This window comes from Trifolium pratense, linkage group LG4 (genome assembly GCF_020283565.1).
Source record: "Trifolium pratense cultivar HEN17-A07 linkage group LG4, ARS_RC_1.1, whole genome shotgun sequence".
NCBI lineage: Eukaryota > Viridiplantae > Streptophyta > Magnoliopsida > Fabales > Fabaceae > Trifolium > Trifolium pratense.
The window spans coordinates 9,607,275-9,624,592 of NC_060062.1; the positions used below are offsets into that span (position 1 = coordinate 9,607,275).

At 30.9% G+C, this 17,318-nt stretch overlaps 2 protein-coding genes across 2 annotated transcripts; both read right to left on the reverse strand.

Moving 5' to 3' along the window:
* Positions 1-4: 4 nt before the first annotated feature.
* On the reverse strand, positions 5-5,583 carry LOC123924145 (spindle and kinetochore-associated protein 1 homolog). Its single transcript, XM_045976926.1, has 9 exons — positions 4,268-5,583; positions 4,051-4,175; positions 2,727-2,848; positions 2,555-2,636; positions 1,925-1,992; positions 1,139-1,244; positions 1,024-1,053; positions 780-893; positions 5-259 (listed from the first exon to the last, which is right to left on the reverse strand). The coding sequence occupies exons 1-9, from the start codon at positions 4,368-4,370 to the stop codon at positions 182-184; spliced, it is 828 nt and encodes a 275-aa protein (XP_045832882.1). The 5' UTR covers positions 4,371-5,583; the 3' UTR covers positions 5-181.
* Positions 5,584-9,481: 3,898 nt separating this feature from the next.
* LOC123924147 (root meristem growth factor 10) lies at positions 9,482-10,652 on the reverse strand. The gene is made up of 2 exons (XM_045976927.1): positions 10,328-10,652; positions 9,482-9,849 (listed from the first exon to the last, which is right to left on the reverse strand). Exons 1-2 carry the CDS (start codon positions 10,445-10,447, stop codon positions 9,568-9,570), a joined length of 402 nt encoding a protein of 133 aa, XP_045832883.1. The 5' UTR covers positions 10,448-10,652; the 3' UTR covers positions 9,482-9,567.
* Between the last annotated feature and the right edge of the window lie 6,666 nt (positions 10,653-17,318).

Below are 17,318 nucleotides of genomic sequence, written 5' to 3' on the forward strand. Positions count from 1 at the left end.
TTAATTACCAAGTAAATCAAGATCTTATATTATTGAAACTTGAAAGAGGAAGAGGATAGAGTGATTTTGTGCATACATATAAATACATTTTCTCGCACTGAAGTGAAAACATACTTCCACGCACACAAATCTTGAACATACAAACAGTAATGCATAGTAATACGGTCAAGACTAACTTTTCCTAGTGAGGCTTATGTAAAATGAAAACACGATGATGTCCAACACGAGTCTCGCTAATGCGACCAAGATGTCGAAGAACCTGCAGGACGGCAAAGAGGACATACTCATGAAATTTCTTCAAATAGATGTAACCAAGATAAAAAAAAATACATATTTTGATTGCCTGAATTCACAAAGTTAGAATATGGTTTGTCCGATATTTATCTCATATCGGACAAAGTTAGAATGTGGTTTGTCCGATATTTTCTATTATTATCTTTACTGTAGAGACTTGGCAAGAAAGGGAGCCTCCACTTTTTTTTTTGAATAAGTTAAATTAGCCCACTCAAATTAGCATCAGAGAGAATCGAACATCAGACCTCAAGAGGAGCATACTCTCAGGTCCCAAGCCAATACCAATGCACCAACCTAAGTGGGTTCTTATAAATACATTTTTATGTCTTATCTCATACAATGTGGGAAAGTTTAGGTGACATGGAAAATGTAATGTGCTTGGCCATCCAGTATAGATACATACATGAGCATATATACTTGTGACAACTAATTGAAGAGCAAGTTTGGCTTCGCCAAAATAGCATGTTTGTAAGAAGAATACTCACTGTCAATATTGCCTTTCCAGTGTTGTCAAGTTTAAGTGCTGGGCCTTTTATATCAGCTTCAAGAAAAAAGTGTTTTCCTTTAACCCCTTCCGTTGCTCCAATATCTCTTATTTCCTACATTTTGAAAATAACTATTGACAACCTTTCTTTTCGCATAAACCGATGTTTAAGTAGAGCAACAAATCAATTCAATTCAATTTTTTGAGAAAACATTTGTTGAAGTGAAAATAGAGATCTCACTCACCAGAGCTTTTTCCCAAAGATTTTCTGCCAACTACATGGACAAGCAAAAAAAAATTGTCAAGGGCAAACTGTAACCAATGTAATGTACAATTATGAAGAAATTTGTTTACTTGTACCCTCTTTTTAGGGGCTGTGAGAAGTTGAGCATTTGCTTCCGCATAAGAGGCCATATCTGTGATTACTGCATTCACCTTCTCTAGTGTAAGCCTACCCCTCATATATCTGTAATATCAAGCCTTGCGTTATTGTGTTAAGCAGATAGTAGTGAAGTATATAATGCATCTGTAATGTAGAGAAGAATTTCAGAACCAAATTGTACCCAAAAAAAAAAAAGAATTTCAGAACCAAAGAAGCCTAATAACTTAAAATAATAGGAAACACAAATACACACAAAAAAGTTGGCAAAATATGGAAGTTATGGTTACTGTCCTGTCAATGTCTTAATGATCGAGTCAACATTTCTTCAAACATTTTAAATGATACACCACCTGCTTGCAAAAAATTTGGATTTCTACAACATGTACTAATTTGAGTCAAAATTGCTAGAAAAATTAAAGGAACCAGAGCTACAAGGGCATTACAATGAAAAGGCATCTTTTAAACTAGGGTCATGCTAACAATTGTCCTAAGGGCAATGTTCAAGGATTCCAAATAAAGAAATTATTTATTTTATTTATAAAAAGAATTAAGTATTTCAATTTCAAATACATTGAATGCACAGCATTCCATAAAAACTTACTACTTTTACTATAGACTATTAAAAAATACCCTTAGGCTTAGCACACTTTCCTTTAAACAAATTTATTGATGTGTTGCTGATGATATGAATGTGTTTTATAATGCATTTGAATATGATCTAGCGGAAGACTGTCTAACCAATCAAAAAGTATTCAGTTACTTACGAAGACAATGAATCTAGTTCACTTCCAGTGACAAACCACGTTGGTGGAGGAGCACGACCTTTTTTCTCCTAAAAATGAAAACAGAAGAAACATCGTGACAATACATCTACTAAAAGTAAGAAAATTGCTAAGCTTCATTGAGACCAGGGTAAAAGAATCTCAAGAGGGTTATAGATTGAAGAGAAATGAAAGATAGAAACATTCAATGCAAGGCAATAGAATAGTTATAATTTCTAAAGTATAACCACTTGTGATGATTAAATGTTAATGTTTGGGAAGGAATGGGAGGATTATAATAGAAAGTATAGGTGAACCTAATCCAGTAATTTAAAGCAAGAAAGTATCAACATATTTCAAAAAAAATTATAGCGATCATGCAAACTTTTAAATATGTAGCACAAACACTTCAGATTGAATGTTTATTTGGAGTCTGATATTGCAAATGTGGTTACATTCAATCACATTTATATTCTTAAATTATTACTTATGTCTATGTGACAGTGCCGTGTCTATTGTCGGTGCTTCATTAGGTACCCAGGCTTTGAGTCTCGCAACTAGAGGGGCAGAGATCATGTTAGGTGTGTAACAGTGGAACAAAACAACAATTGAACAAAAACATATTTAGATTACCTTAGGCAATGCGGCAGGCTCCACATCATGTTTCAAAGCCTCAAATGATCCAGAGTCTTGTTGAGAAAATTCAGCAAACAACCTGAGGAACAACAGCAATTCACCAACATGATATCACTCAACACACTCATTAAAACCAAAGCACAAACAGGATTAAAGAAAATGTAGTTACGATCTACTAGTTTGAGTAGTTTCCGAATTTGACAGTGTCATTCTATCAGCCATTTGAGAGGGAATGTGAAGAGACATATTTTGCAGTTTCTTTTGCTGCTGCAGGCATGCATTGATAAGTTTCTGCAGCAAGATCAGAAAACTAAATTCAATCGTAATCAATTAACAATTTACTACACCAATCATCCAAATTTTCCCCTTCATCTTGCAAACAGTAAAAAACAAATTAATCTATTGAGGCTTTGTTTGAATGTTAGAGAAGGAAGGGAGGGCTTCGAAAGAAAGCGAAGGAGAAGATACAATAGTCTTCCACTTTGCAATGGAGGTTTATTTTTCTCTGTAAAACTAAAATCCACCAATATGTGGGATTTCAAAAAATATACTGGAGGAAGATTATTGAGGACTTGGGCAAATTCTCAATATCCTTTTTCTCTTTTCATAACACTCATAAAACTAAAACAATATTAGGAACATTCTACTCCCCTCTTTCTCAAAAGTATTCTCCCAAATAAGGTGGGAGATTCTCCACCTTTTCTCTTCCAAACTGCCAAAAAATCCTAAAGGAGGGAAAAATCTTTAAAAGAAATCGTTTACTTTTTCTTTCACAAGCTACAGGGCTAATTTTACTCAAGACTCACATCTACAATTGGGTGTGGATCTTTCATCTTTGCATCAAATTTCTCCATCCCAATCTCCACTCATTTCCCACAAAGGATCTTATGGTGCATTTGAGTAAACATATTTTATAAAGTGAGTTAACCACTATTTTGGTCTTGAAATTGTTGAAGTTGAATCTTTTACAATAATTCTTCAAATAAAAAATTATCAACCAATTGGTTACACTTAAGTAGTTAATGACTAATCAGTTTTAGTTAAGATCGAAAACAATCATGAGCATCCGAGTTTGATCTCTGGCTAAAACAAAGCGATATGAGTTGGGATGCTAAAGGAGTAATATGTAGGAGGTCTATAGGGCTACACCCTGCTATTAACAACTTCTCTCTCTCTCTCTCTCTCTCTCTCTCTCTCACTCTCACTCTCTCTCCCTCTCACCCTCCCTCCCTAACAATTTAACCACTAACATTTGACTAAAAAAATCAATTTTGTTTTAAATTACCAATGAATAAATGACCTAATTGACATAGTATTCACAATTCCATGAATCATTTTAAAAATTTCACAAGTTTAGTTCATATGAATGAATGACCTAATTAATGGAACATTCTCAATTCCATCAATCATTCTACAATTTCTTCAATTTGTTAACCTAATTCCACAAACAGCTAATTCACAAAATCAAAACCATTTTAAATCAAAGAAAGTACCTTTGTTTTAGGAATAGCTTCAATTTCATCGCGAAATCGATCCTTAATGGCTTGCACCTGAATCTCCATAGCAGTGACAGCAGAATCAACAGCAGAAAGATCTGCAATACTACTCGCCGGGTACACTAAGAAACACAACAATTATACAAATTCATCAAATTAAGTTAATATATTGAGGAAATTGAAAATTGGTTGAAAATAAATAAAAAAAACTCACTGTTTCTCGCGATTACGAGTTCTTGAAGCTGTAAAATGCGAGCGTTGAAGGAAGACATTAAGGAATCTAAGGATGAACCTGCGTTCTTCGAATTCGAATTCATTTCTCTAGTTTCGTTTTTGCGAATGAATACTTTTGAAATTTTGATTTGAGATTTTGAAAAAGAGAAGCGTTTGAAATTAGTATGTGAGTTTCGGCGGCAATGTTTCAAGCTACACCGGCGTTTATTTTTTTTTAAGGCAAAAAGTTTATACTAGTTAAGATAAATTTAGGATAAATTGCATTTTTGGCACACTATGTTTTAAAAAATTGCAATTTTGGCTCTCTATCTTTCAAAATAGTAGTTTTTGCCCCTTATTTTTATCTTTTTTGTAAAAATTCAATTTTGACTAAGTCAAAGCTGACAAGTCACTTAAATGACTCAGCTGTCACATCAGTATTTTTTGTCATCTTATTTAAAAAAATAAAAAATGGAACGTGATTCATTCTTCTATAATTTTTCAAAATAGAATCTTGTATTTCCAGATTTCCATTCTTGCAAAATCTTCTCCACGCCTTCGATGTCATCCAGTTTCACTAATGAGCTTACCAAACGTGAGTAACTTGGGTTGAGACTAAAATAGAATCTGTTTCGGACTCTAGTTAACATTTTTTTTACTTAAAATGCGTTTAATACAATGAGGCATCTCAACCATACATAGGTTGAATACTAGCTAGAGATGTGGTTGTCTTAGCTAAAGTATTAGCAACCTTATTTATTGTCTCCTAATACACTTGACACTAGAGTGTAAGAAATTTTATTTCTATGTTTTGGTCTTTGTTGATTTATTAAATATTAATTAGTTGGATATGATATACTCCCTTCAGTCTTATATATGAAACATTTCACTTTTTAAGTTCATTATAGAACTAATGTATTTAGACTATGTTATTGTCTAGATACGTCAATTCTACAATGAATTTAAAAAGTCAAATTTTTCTTATATATAGAATCGGAGGGAGTATATTTTAAAGAATCCTAGAATATCCATATTGTGATCAACTGAGGTTGGAAATCACATGGTGAGTGTGCTTGAATAGTGTAGCCTATAGTTGAACGAATCCAAGATGGGAGGAACCATACAACTCTTCGTGAAATATATGATTTGATACCATGTGATTATTCATTACATAGTTGGTAGAAGCATTGCAACCCTACATGAAAGGGTAGGTCCGTTCTCCACTTTCTCTATAATTAGTCTATTAATGATATTTTAGGTTTCACAATGGTCCCTTAAAGAAAAAACGGTCCGGATTGGTCCCTTAAAGACACATATGTTTCACATTGGTCCTTTCCGTCAATTTTTTACAAAAAACGTTAGTTTTAGTTGACTGAATTGTGGATGTCATTAAGTGTAAATGGTCCACCAAAAACCTTATTAATTTTTAAAATTTTAACCATTGGAATTTTTTGTTATATTTGGAGTTAAAATTTAACGGAAATGACCAATATGGCAAACATATATGTCTTTAAGGACCAATCCGAGCCTTTTTTTCTTTAAGGGACCAATCCAGACCTTTTTTTTCTTTAAGGGACCATTGTAAAACCTAAAATGTCTTTAAGGGACCAATAGACTAATTAAGCCATAAATATATCTACAATGACGAAGAATATCACCAAATTTTGTAGCATGATACGTTTGAGAAGAAAAATTGTCAACAACCAAATTTTAGTCCAATTCAAAATCAATTGGTCCCAATGTTTTTCATGGACCCAATTAAGCGCTGATAATAGTCCAAGAGCCTCTCCCACGTAAACTACACATATAGGCGACAATCATTCTTTATTGGCCAACACAAAATGGACATTTTCATCTCTAATACATATGCGATTTCAGTGTTGTTGCTATTTGAATTGAATGATACATCAATGTTGCATTTAAAACCTTCCTGTCGATGGCTTCTTCCACATGCTAACATCAAGTTTGCTAATTTGTTAGTCGAGCAAGTTGAGACTAAACTATCGGGATGAAAAGCAAAACAATTATCCTTTGCCGGAACAATCAACCGATAATCCGTTTTTGTAAGGATGAGTTTGACCCAATACCAAATTTTAAGATGGTATCAGAGTCTCTCCCCGATTCGTTGGGCCACCTGTTATCAGGTTTCCGCTATCGAGTCATCCACCGTTTATATCCACGCATCAAACTCAATAGTGCTGGGCGTGAGGGTGTGAGATGGCGTTGACAAGTGTTTATAAGTAAGTGGCAATTCTCACCTTACAAGCCGATTTTGTAAGAATGATTTAGACTCAATACCTAATTCTAAGAGCCGAAAACAGTTTATTTATTTTCATAAGCTTAAAAATAAACAAAATTCAAACGGGCGCATAATCAAAACCTGAAAATTAATTAAGAGTTAAAATACAAATTAAGTCTTAGAACAATCAACCGCATTTGAGGAGCGAAGATTCAACTCTAACATACTCCTAAAGATTTTCTCTTCGGGATTCAAAATTATGAGATTGAATACAAATATCATAGTGAGAGTGAGACAAACACAATCGCAAAAAGGTTGTCTGGTGGTAACTCCATATAATATTGGGAATGTTGATATATGGTTCTTGTCACATTCGTTAAGATTTGAATGTTAATTCCAAGAAACTGGTTTAGTTTTCCTTTTTACAATCCCAATTCACCTTTATTGAGATTTTATGTTTCATTTGAGTTGCGTTCTTATTAGTAGTATTTGCTTTCATAGGAGACACATGCTTGAAATTGTTGCATCTTATGTCCCTTGTTAGGTACGGAATACCGAAACATGTCTTGCCATTATACCTCAACATGTAATTCAATTAGATGAGTTTTTTTTTTTACACAATTCCAATTAGATGAGATTATTATTAACATCTCTTATATACAATCTTTTGGTTTCAATTGGGTTCTCTGCTAATAGATAGCAAGATTGATCTCCTAAATTAGTTCGTCATTAAATGAAACATATTTACTATGATTAAGAGCGAAAAATTATTCTTTCCTTTTCGTTTAAATAAGTGATCATTCACATATATTTGTTTCTACTCTTTTTTTCGTCTTGTGCGGCGTTGTGTTTGTGGTCGTCTTATGCGACGTTGTGTTCGTGGTCGTCTTGTGCGGCGTTTGTTGGTTTTTCCTTTTAGTACGTGTTTCATTGATTCAAATTGACATATCTACTCAACTCATTACAGATCCGATGAATACTTGGACGTCAACATTGCAGATCCGGGAATATGAATATTTTGGTTACTTTTATTTTGTCATATGTGTAGGCACTTTCATGATGTCTTTGTATGCTATTAACCTAGGTGCTGTCAGATTGTTTGTAGATTCACCTTTTTTTTCAGTTTTTAACAATCTTAAATTTGTAATGATCTATGTATTTTCAATTTGAATGAATAAATACATATTTTTATAAATATTAAAAGCAAAAAATTATAATTTTTTTTGCCGAATAGCCTAGTGGCTAGAAAATCCACTTTAAAGGTGAATAAGTGAAGTGTATCGGGTTCGAACTCGGACTCTTGCACATATACTGTGATGTCGCTACCAACTGAACTAAGCTCACGAAAAAACATTATAAATTTTATAAGGATAAAAAATGAAAAGATAAACTTTAATTTCAATTTTCAAATCTAACTACTATATGCTCATTTACACTCTAAAATAAGAGGAATGCTAGCAACACACTCTTTAACAAACACACTCTCTTATATTGGTTGAAATTCACATGGGTCCCACAAAAATTATATGGGTCCACATTTTTTTATGGGACTCATGTGAATTTCAACCAATAAAAAAGAGTGTGTTGAAGTGTGTTTGTTAAAAAGTGTGTTGCTAACATTATTCCTGATACAAGACATTTAATGCTTGAAAAGTTAAAATGCACAAATTCTAAGGCATAATTTCTATTTTTACTACCTTAACATGTGCCATATATGCACATGTTAACATTCTCCAAATAAATATTGAACTTCAACTATTACGTACATGATCGGTTCAATCATTTTTAAAAGTAAGTGAGATTCCAAAACAAATTTTACTAGACTTTTTTGCATGTATATGGGGCCTTTTTTATTGTATATGAAACTCTTTTTTTTTTTTTTATTTAGTATATGAAACTTTTTTGTTGAAAGCTAAAAGCGACAATTCTAGTAACTTTATGCTTGAGTCGACTCCGACTGCATATGTGATTGAAAGTTATCGTTTTTAATTCTTTAACATTGATTTTGATCATTATTTGAATGTTTTAGTCTCTTATAATTATCAATTGATTCCATTCTCACTAGATACTCGTTACTTTCTTTTAAAACAAAATGGTGCATGCATAATATGATAATAGTAACGTACCTTTCCACTAACAATAATATGTAATTCCAACAAGATAATCTAAATTTACATTCATCACCTCTCCCTCACAATAGGGACCATCAAACATACTTCTTCCCCTATATGTTTCACCCAATGCATCGGATCCGTTTGATTGTCTTATTTTTGAATTTATGTGAAACAATTTATACAAATAAAAAAAAAAATTATATTATTATAAGTTTTTCAAAGTAGCTAGTTTATGAGATAATAGCTTATAAAGATACAATTTTTTTAGTAAAACTTTTTGAATTAACATAAAAGTTCATTTATTTACGTAAGCTTGAAAATAAGACAAGTTCAAACCGGCCCTAAATTTTGATAAATTAAGTATACTCTGTTTGGCCGGTTTATTGTTAGCCATGCCTTGATGTCGAGGACTAAGATCCTAAGGAAAACGTATCCAAGATTCAAATACTTGTATGAAGAAATATCCAAAAACATTAATGGACATGCACATGACATGATTATAAAATCAATGTCAATAATATACCATAGCCCTAATTAATCACTTTTCTTCACAAGTGCACTATAGTTGACTTCATTAACCACACTCATGCGTATAAATATAAATATAGATATATTAACCGTAAAATGAAGAGAAAATAGACCATAATATATTGATCTTCATTAAGCACCAATGGCATACATTGATATGTTAATAAAGAAAAAGACATGATTAGTTCTTAATTAATATAATAAAAAGAACTATATATACCTAACTAGATTAAAACATATGTTTAATTAATTATATATATAATTAAGAACACATACAGTCATTTTCTGTAGTCACATACTATATGCTAACAAAACTAATTAAACATTTCACACCATAGATCATAGCTAGGCTTTGTGTATGCATTGTTTTAAATATTCAGTTTATAACTAACTAGGGATCATATCATAACATATTAATTCTTAGTTGTGAGAAGGAGGATGTGTCTTAGGTGGTGAATAGTCCAAATTAAATCCAGGATGCTTCTCACTATGCTTCTTGTGTGGCACACGCCATGATGAAACTGAAACTTGTGATTTACTTTGTAAACCAATTGAAATTTTTCCCACACCTTTCAACATCCTCTGGTTGGTACTCCTTCGGTGTTTCGGCTTCTCTGAATCATCAACAATTTGAGTTTTCATTTTATTATCGCCTTCATTAACCTTCTTCAGAAAGGAATCAAATCCGTTTTTCTCAACAATCTACATAATTAAAATGAAAACTTGATTAGAGAAAAAAATAGATATATAAACCCTAAATATGAATTAATTTTGATCGATTTTTTTCAAAAACAAACATGTATTGATATCAACATATGAATAAGGTTTTAAATCATATTCACGATCTTTAATGTCTACTAGATTTTTTTTTAATAACGACAAAAATTAAAGACGAAAAAAATAAAACCCTTAAGCAAATTTGGTTGTCTAACACTTACGAGACAAAATTAGAGACGAATTTTGTTTTTCACTCATTAAGTTTATATTTCTATTTCAACTTTTTCTAGTAGCTAGTATTGTAAAAAACAATTGTCAATATTAAAGATGCATATGTAAGGTGCATATGCAAGTAAAACATCAAAAACCCTGATGTCACTGATAACTACGATCGCGTACTTATAAAACCAATTTCATTTGTAACTAAGAAATGCATCTATTTATGCTAGTTAGGAAGACAAACCTTAAGGGAGAAGTGAGGTTTCTTCTCGATCTTATCTAGAGAACTCGGATGCTGCCGAGCATTGCATGCATGCAAGGAAAAGAAAAGAAATAAAAGAAGAATGTATTCACTTGATGACATTTTAAGACAAAGATGCTTGTGAAATTTTGAGCTAATAAAACTTTTGTTGTGGGTTAAGGAAAATGAAGTGACGATATGGTAGCAGCACAAGAAGAAGTATATTTGTAGTAACAAGGGAATGAATGTGCATTAAATGCAATTGCTTAAGGAAAAATAAGAGATTCAATTGGAGAACATGGAGTTGTAGGGGGGGGGGTGTAGAAGAAGTAATTATGGGAGAAAATGAAGATATGGTGTGGCCTCTTCTCTTTTGTCCCTTTCTTAAGACATGTCAGTTTATTGGGTCCCAAGAGAAGCAAAGAGAAAAAACAGAACATCTTTTGAAGAGATATATAGGAGAATTTCGATTCGATGCACTCAAAATATTGTATTTTCTTTATTGGCAAAGTAATTGTATGATTAAAAAGGTGAGACATATATTTATCTAAGAATCAATAAAAATAAGTCATGTCCATATGAGTAGATTTGTATATAGTATTTACAAACAAACTTTTTTTTACTTATAAATTTATTTATGTGACTAATTTTCATTAATTGTTGAATAAACTATTCACAATTCTTCAAGGGTAATTTAGAAAAATCTAAGAAAATCACAGTTTGTATTTTCTCCTTCATAAAGTTTATATTCAGAGTCAGGTCCTTACATCTGCTTTATGATACAACAATTGCAGCAACCATTAGATTTAGAGAGAAAATTTATCTCGTTAAGTCTAACAGTTTTTATTGCAGTTAGTACATATATATATTGATCGTTAGATTAATCGGACATGAAAGTGGTAAATTTGATATTTTAACAAGTGTCTCAAGATATCAATTGTATATGTTGAAATTTGTGCGGTCAATTTTATAAAAAAAAATAAAAAATTTGACAAAAGAAAATTCAATTTTAACATAATTCCCTTAAGATGTTTATTAGCATGACGTACCATAAAATAATGCAAATCCAAAACAAAATTACTCATTAACCTTTCCTAGAAATCAAATAAAATACAATAATATACTCCAATCTTAATTTAATGATCAAAGTTTGAAAGGTAGACAAATCCAAACCTAAGAGTCCAAAATAGAAAGCTTATACTAAAAAAATAGCATTAGATTCATTAGAAGGTATATATAAAGTGAAACATTAACCAAAATCAAGAATGCTATTGCCTCCCAAAATTTGTTCAACCGAGGAACTTTTCATTCCTTGTCTTCACATTCAAGGAACTCAATCAATATTTTTGAATTGCTAGTGTCCCTTGTTTCTTGCTTTTTTGCCTTCCATTTTTGCTCTCCTTGGGAAACTATAGGATAAATATTAATATACAAAATATTGAAAGTTGGAACACTTTTGAGATCTTAATTTAGACACGTTAATTAACATGAACATGATTTCACATTGCAACTGTAACCCACCATGAGAGAACGATGATCGAAGTCAATATTGTACTATTGGTTGAAAATTGAAATAAATAAAATTGTGGGCAATTGAATCATAAAGTGGATTTGATTTGTTTTAAGTAGGATAACTACAAGGGTAATAAGCTCTAGTCTATTACTTTCGCTATCTAAATTATAAGTTGTTTCGACTATATTATACAAATTTAAAAATAAACCACTTCTAAAAAATTAAAACTCTAAGTAAATAGATCATTTTTAATTTTATATATCTTTTATTGACTTCATTCATAATCAACGTAATTCTGATAACTCACACTTGAACTCTAAGGGCCCGTTTGGTGCGCAGGATAGCATAGTAACAGGATAGGATATAAAACAGGATAAGGATAGGATAAGATAACAGCAGGATAACAGTTATACTCAGTTATCATATCCTATGTTTGGTGCACACAGGATAACAAACATGATAACTATTATATTTTGTTTTTAATACATACTTGCTCATAATAATATGATAAGATATATAACATATTTAATTGACAAAATTACTCTTGTAAAACAATTATTATTTTTTAAAAATTATTTTGTAATACTTTGAATTTTATAAATAAAAAATATAAATAAGTAATCAAATAACTTTATATAATTTAAAATAAAAATCATGAGAAAATAATCAAGTTTAATTTTTTATATGAATCATGATTAAATAAATAACTCAATAATATATACATGTTAGATAAGCTAAATAAATATATGATATATCTCATACGTAAATAATAAAACTACTATTGCAAAATAATTATATTTAATTTTTTATAAAATTTAAATTAATATCCCTATTTGTCAATTTTTTAATAATCATTTTACTTTAAAATATTGTAATTTTAGTAAAATTTTGATTTTTTAGAATATATAAATTACAAAATTACCCCTGTGAGAAAATCACATATATATTTAAAAATTAATTATTTATATTTTATTAATTTTATTTTATGTATTTTAAAATATATTTTATAAAATAAATCAGTAATTTTTTTTTCTTCTTATCCTATCCTGCTAGTAACCCAGCTCAAATTCAGGATAAGAATTATAACTAGAGAGACAGGATAGGATAAACTTCAGGATTAACTTATCATATCCTGCTGTATCATCAAACACTGGATTGTGGCAGGATATGATACAGTTATCATATCTTGTCTCTTATCCTGTGCACCAAACGGGCCCTAATATTATTAACTATAAGTTTGCCAATGAAACACTACTTATTTAGGCGGGGTGGGATTTTTTCTAACTAGTTATAATTAGCGGTTGAAGATATATTGTCAATAGAGTGAAGATTCACCCTTGGTGGTGGATTAATTCAAAATTGAAGGGTTTTATTATGGTTTTAATCACTAGTGGTCTAATCTCTTTAGAGTGTCGGTGACGATTTGTAATTTATCTTTATTTATTTGTTACAAACCTTTGTTTTTCGATTGTCTAGGCACATCTTGTGCTTAGATAACTTATTTCAAATACAATTTTAACTTCTATAAAAAACAAAACAAAAAAATTAAGATGCATATATGATAATATTTAATTATTTTTTAAGCGAAAGAAATAAAATTGTAGATTAAATGAAAAAGAAGTATAAAGATTGTGGAACTTGACTCAATCAAACCATGAAAGTCTTAGAATCAGCTCTAACATGTAATATAAACAGTCAAACTACAACAAAAACGCACACACACAAGCGCAATTCATTGACAACACAATTTACTATTTTTTACTATGTTTGAGCCTCACAATTTTATTCTTTGTAAAAAGTATTTTGTTGGATTTCAATTTTCAAACAATGTGAAATTTTATGGTGTGCCGAAACATTTCGTAGCATTTTTTTTACCGTCTCAAATTTTTATTAAATGGGAGCAGTAGAGGCACATGGTGCTTGAAAACAGCAAGAACAAAGGGAAGAAAAACAGGTTAATTGCAACAGACAAAGATACATGCATGGGATGATGTCCCAAGTGTTCCTTTATCAAGGGGCACAACCAAGTGTCTCAACCGTCAATACCGGCCAAATAGTACACGTGGCACATCCTGATGCAAACACGTGTAGCTGCCAAATCTCTACAAAGGTACTTTTTCTCCTATCTTCATCAATCACTTTTGTGTTCACAATTTTGGACGGTAGGAGACTATAATTTTTTTTTCTTTTTATTCTTTTCACAATTTTGGACGATATATTTTTTTTAAAAAAAAAATTGAATGTTTAGTAGAGTGTTCATCGTCGTGACTATAGCGTTTTTTTTTAGCGTTCTTTCATTTGCATTTTCAAGTTGTAGTTGGCACCATTAAATTAATCTCGCATGTTGCGGATAAATAAGCATGTTGAAAAATTATATTTTTATGTAAAAAACATATATTTTATACCTAAATAACCTTTCCCTATGCAGAAGACATAAATTAGGACGATCTTCCGTGGGACCACAACACCTTTCCACAATCATGGGTTCTTTGTTTGGTCTCATCGCCCTTATGTTCTTTGATCGGCTTCTCGTCAATCCTAGATGTTTTCTCATCAACCTTAGGTTATTTGTTTGAGGAATGAGAAAAAATTTAAATTCACATCATCTTTGCTTTCAGCTCAATGTCATGTCTATGGAGTTCCTTGATGTTTTGGGTATGTGTTGAAAACGTGATTTTTGTGAAAATTAATTGTGGTTTTCGGAAGGGTTTAGAGTGGAGGAGGACAATGTTTGTGTATGAAGGTACACTTCGCTACTTAACTAGTGAATGAAAAAAAAAATCAAAATATTCTTTGGAAGCATCAAATCTTCAAACTTTGTTATTGTTAAATTTGAATACTTTTTACTCATCCTCTATTTATATGGTGAAACTTATTCGCCGGTTAATTAGGGGATAAAAGTATTTTCAAAATTTTACATAATGCGCAAGTTTAAGGAATGCCAAAAGAAAATTTCTATTTATTATATCCTTTATCCCTAACTGGAGTTGAGAGTTACTCTATGTGACATGTAATGGTTAAGCAAAGGCCATGATCATCATCTACTTCTAATATATTATTATATTATATATTAAAATTGATATTATATATTAAAATTGATTATTTATATATTAAAATTGATTACTATCAAATTTACCAAAAAAAAAATTAATAATCATATTTCAAGTTTTGTATTCTTCATCGTAATTTCACTGACAACAAAATATAAAAAAATTGAAAAATAATATGCTTAAAAATAAAAACAAAACAGATTATAAATTTAGTAGAATTTTTTTTTTTCAAAAAAAAAAAACTATGAAAATCAGTGGGTCGGCCCATTGGGCCATGTAGGCTTTTGCTTATCGGGTCGGACTAAGCGGGTCGGTTCATGAAATCTATACGCATAAAAAATTCACTAAAACTTTTTTTAAAACAGATAAATGCAATAAAAAGATGATATACTAAAACATATGAATAAAACATATTATAGATATGAACAAAATAGAACAATCTAAATAAAAATTTCACTAAACAATAAAAAAAATATGAATCTATGCATAAAAATAGAACCAAAACAAAAAACAATAAAAATATTATAGAAAGTTTGGTTCCTAAAAAAAGTTATAGAAAAAGTAAAATAAATATTAATAGGCATAAAACTAGAGCTGTAAAAAGGGCCTTAAGGGGCCGGCCCTTTAAGGGGCGGACCCACTTATTCCTGATTATTAATTTTATTTAAATTTTAAACAATTTTTCTAGTGTCGTGAACTTATTCTCGTTTTCTTCAATCAGCACTGTCCACGATCGGCACCCTAAAAAAACTGTGTTTAAAATTTAAATAAAATTAATAATCAGGAATAAGTGGGTCCGCCCCTTAAAGGGTCGGCCCCTTAAGGCCCTTTTTACAGCTCTACATAAAACTAGGAACATCTATTGAAAGAAAATTAATTAAAAAGAACCTAGTAAAAAGAGGGCTGACTATATCCTTTTATTGAATTATCGTTTGGTCTATTAATTTATTTATTTTTTTGGTACATTATTAATTATGTTTTTAATTTGGCTAATATGCATGTTGTTTATGTGATATACTTTCTTTAATATATCAGGAAGCTACTAAACATGTCCGAATGCTTTTTATGAATTTTGAATATTGCCACGGCCCACGGTTTGATTTATTGCCACGGTTAGATTAATGAAATTAGTTTCCTGTCAAAAAAAATTGAATATGATTCTATTGTCTCAGCATGCTTTAATTTTATATATATGTGATGTGATATATATTTTACTTGATTTTATGATTCTATGTCGATTTTGTCAAGTTTTATTTCAATTAGATATTTGTGTCTTGTAAAAAAAATCTTTATTGGCAATATATATATGGTGACCGTAATATCGATTATTACGGTATGACTAAATCATTATTATAAGCAAAATCAATCAGTTACAGTATGACTAACTCGTTATTAAGTAAACTGGGGTAGCGGATGTGGTAACAGGAGAGGCGATGGGTTTGAATGACGCTATGGATTGGGTCGAAAAGCTTGGAGAAGACAAGGTAATCTTTGAACTGGACTCTCAAATCGTAGTGAAGGCTGTGAAAGAGAAAGCGAAGGTTCGACGGGAATGAGGTAGTGTGATTCGGCAATGCAAACTCTTCCTCGATGATAAACCTCAAGCTAATATTGTTTGGGTTCCTAGGGCTGCAAACAAAGTTGCTTATGAGTTAGCAAAATGGGCCGAACACGAGCCCAATAGAGAATGGTTAAATATTACACCCCCTTGTATTTGGCCTCTTATACAAAAAGATAAGAGCCTTATTGTTTCTTCTTATTTGCTAATAAATTTTTTTCCTTCAAAAAAAAAAGTAAACCGTTTTGATTAAGTCATTGACTATTGATGTTTGGATTTAAGCCGTTATTAATGATGATGTTATAATTGTATTAATCATGTCGAGTTTATTGATGTTGAGTTTACATCGTTACCAACGATGTTGCTTTTTTCGTTATTATTAATATGTTGAATTACTATATTATATTGGTGTAGTATCGGGGTAATATTAGTGTAGTAATGATGTCGAACTATTTATGTTGTTTATTGATGTCAGACTATTGATGTTTTATTAATGCCGAACTATTGATCTACAAGATGTAAAACTGGAATTGATGTTGATCTTGGTACCACATGCATCTAGAGAGTTTAGGTTGCATTGCATACATAGTGTCTTAAATGCTCTTATGTGTATAATTGTTAATTGTGCTTTGTGTTGTTGTACCGCTTTGATGATGTTTTGATAGTGTGTTTCTTTATATGATTGATGACAAGTTATCTGCATACTTTTTGAAAAATAAAAAATTATATATCTTTTAAAAAAATCTTTTGATTGGTGGAGTGTTTTGTTATTGTTTTGTGACATTATTCTTACGGTGAGTATGATTCAATTTGGATAAGGAAATTGACCATTACATTTAACATTTTAGGTACCGAAGGAGATGTTTGTTTGAT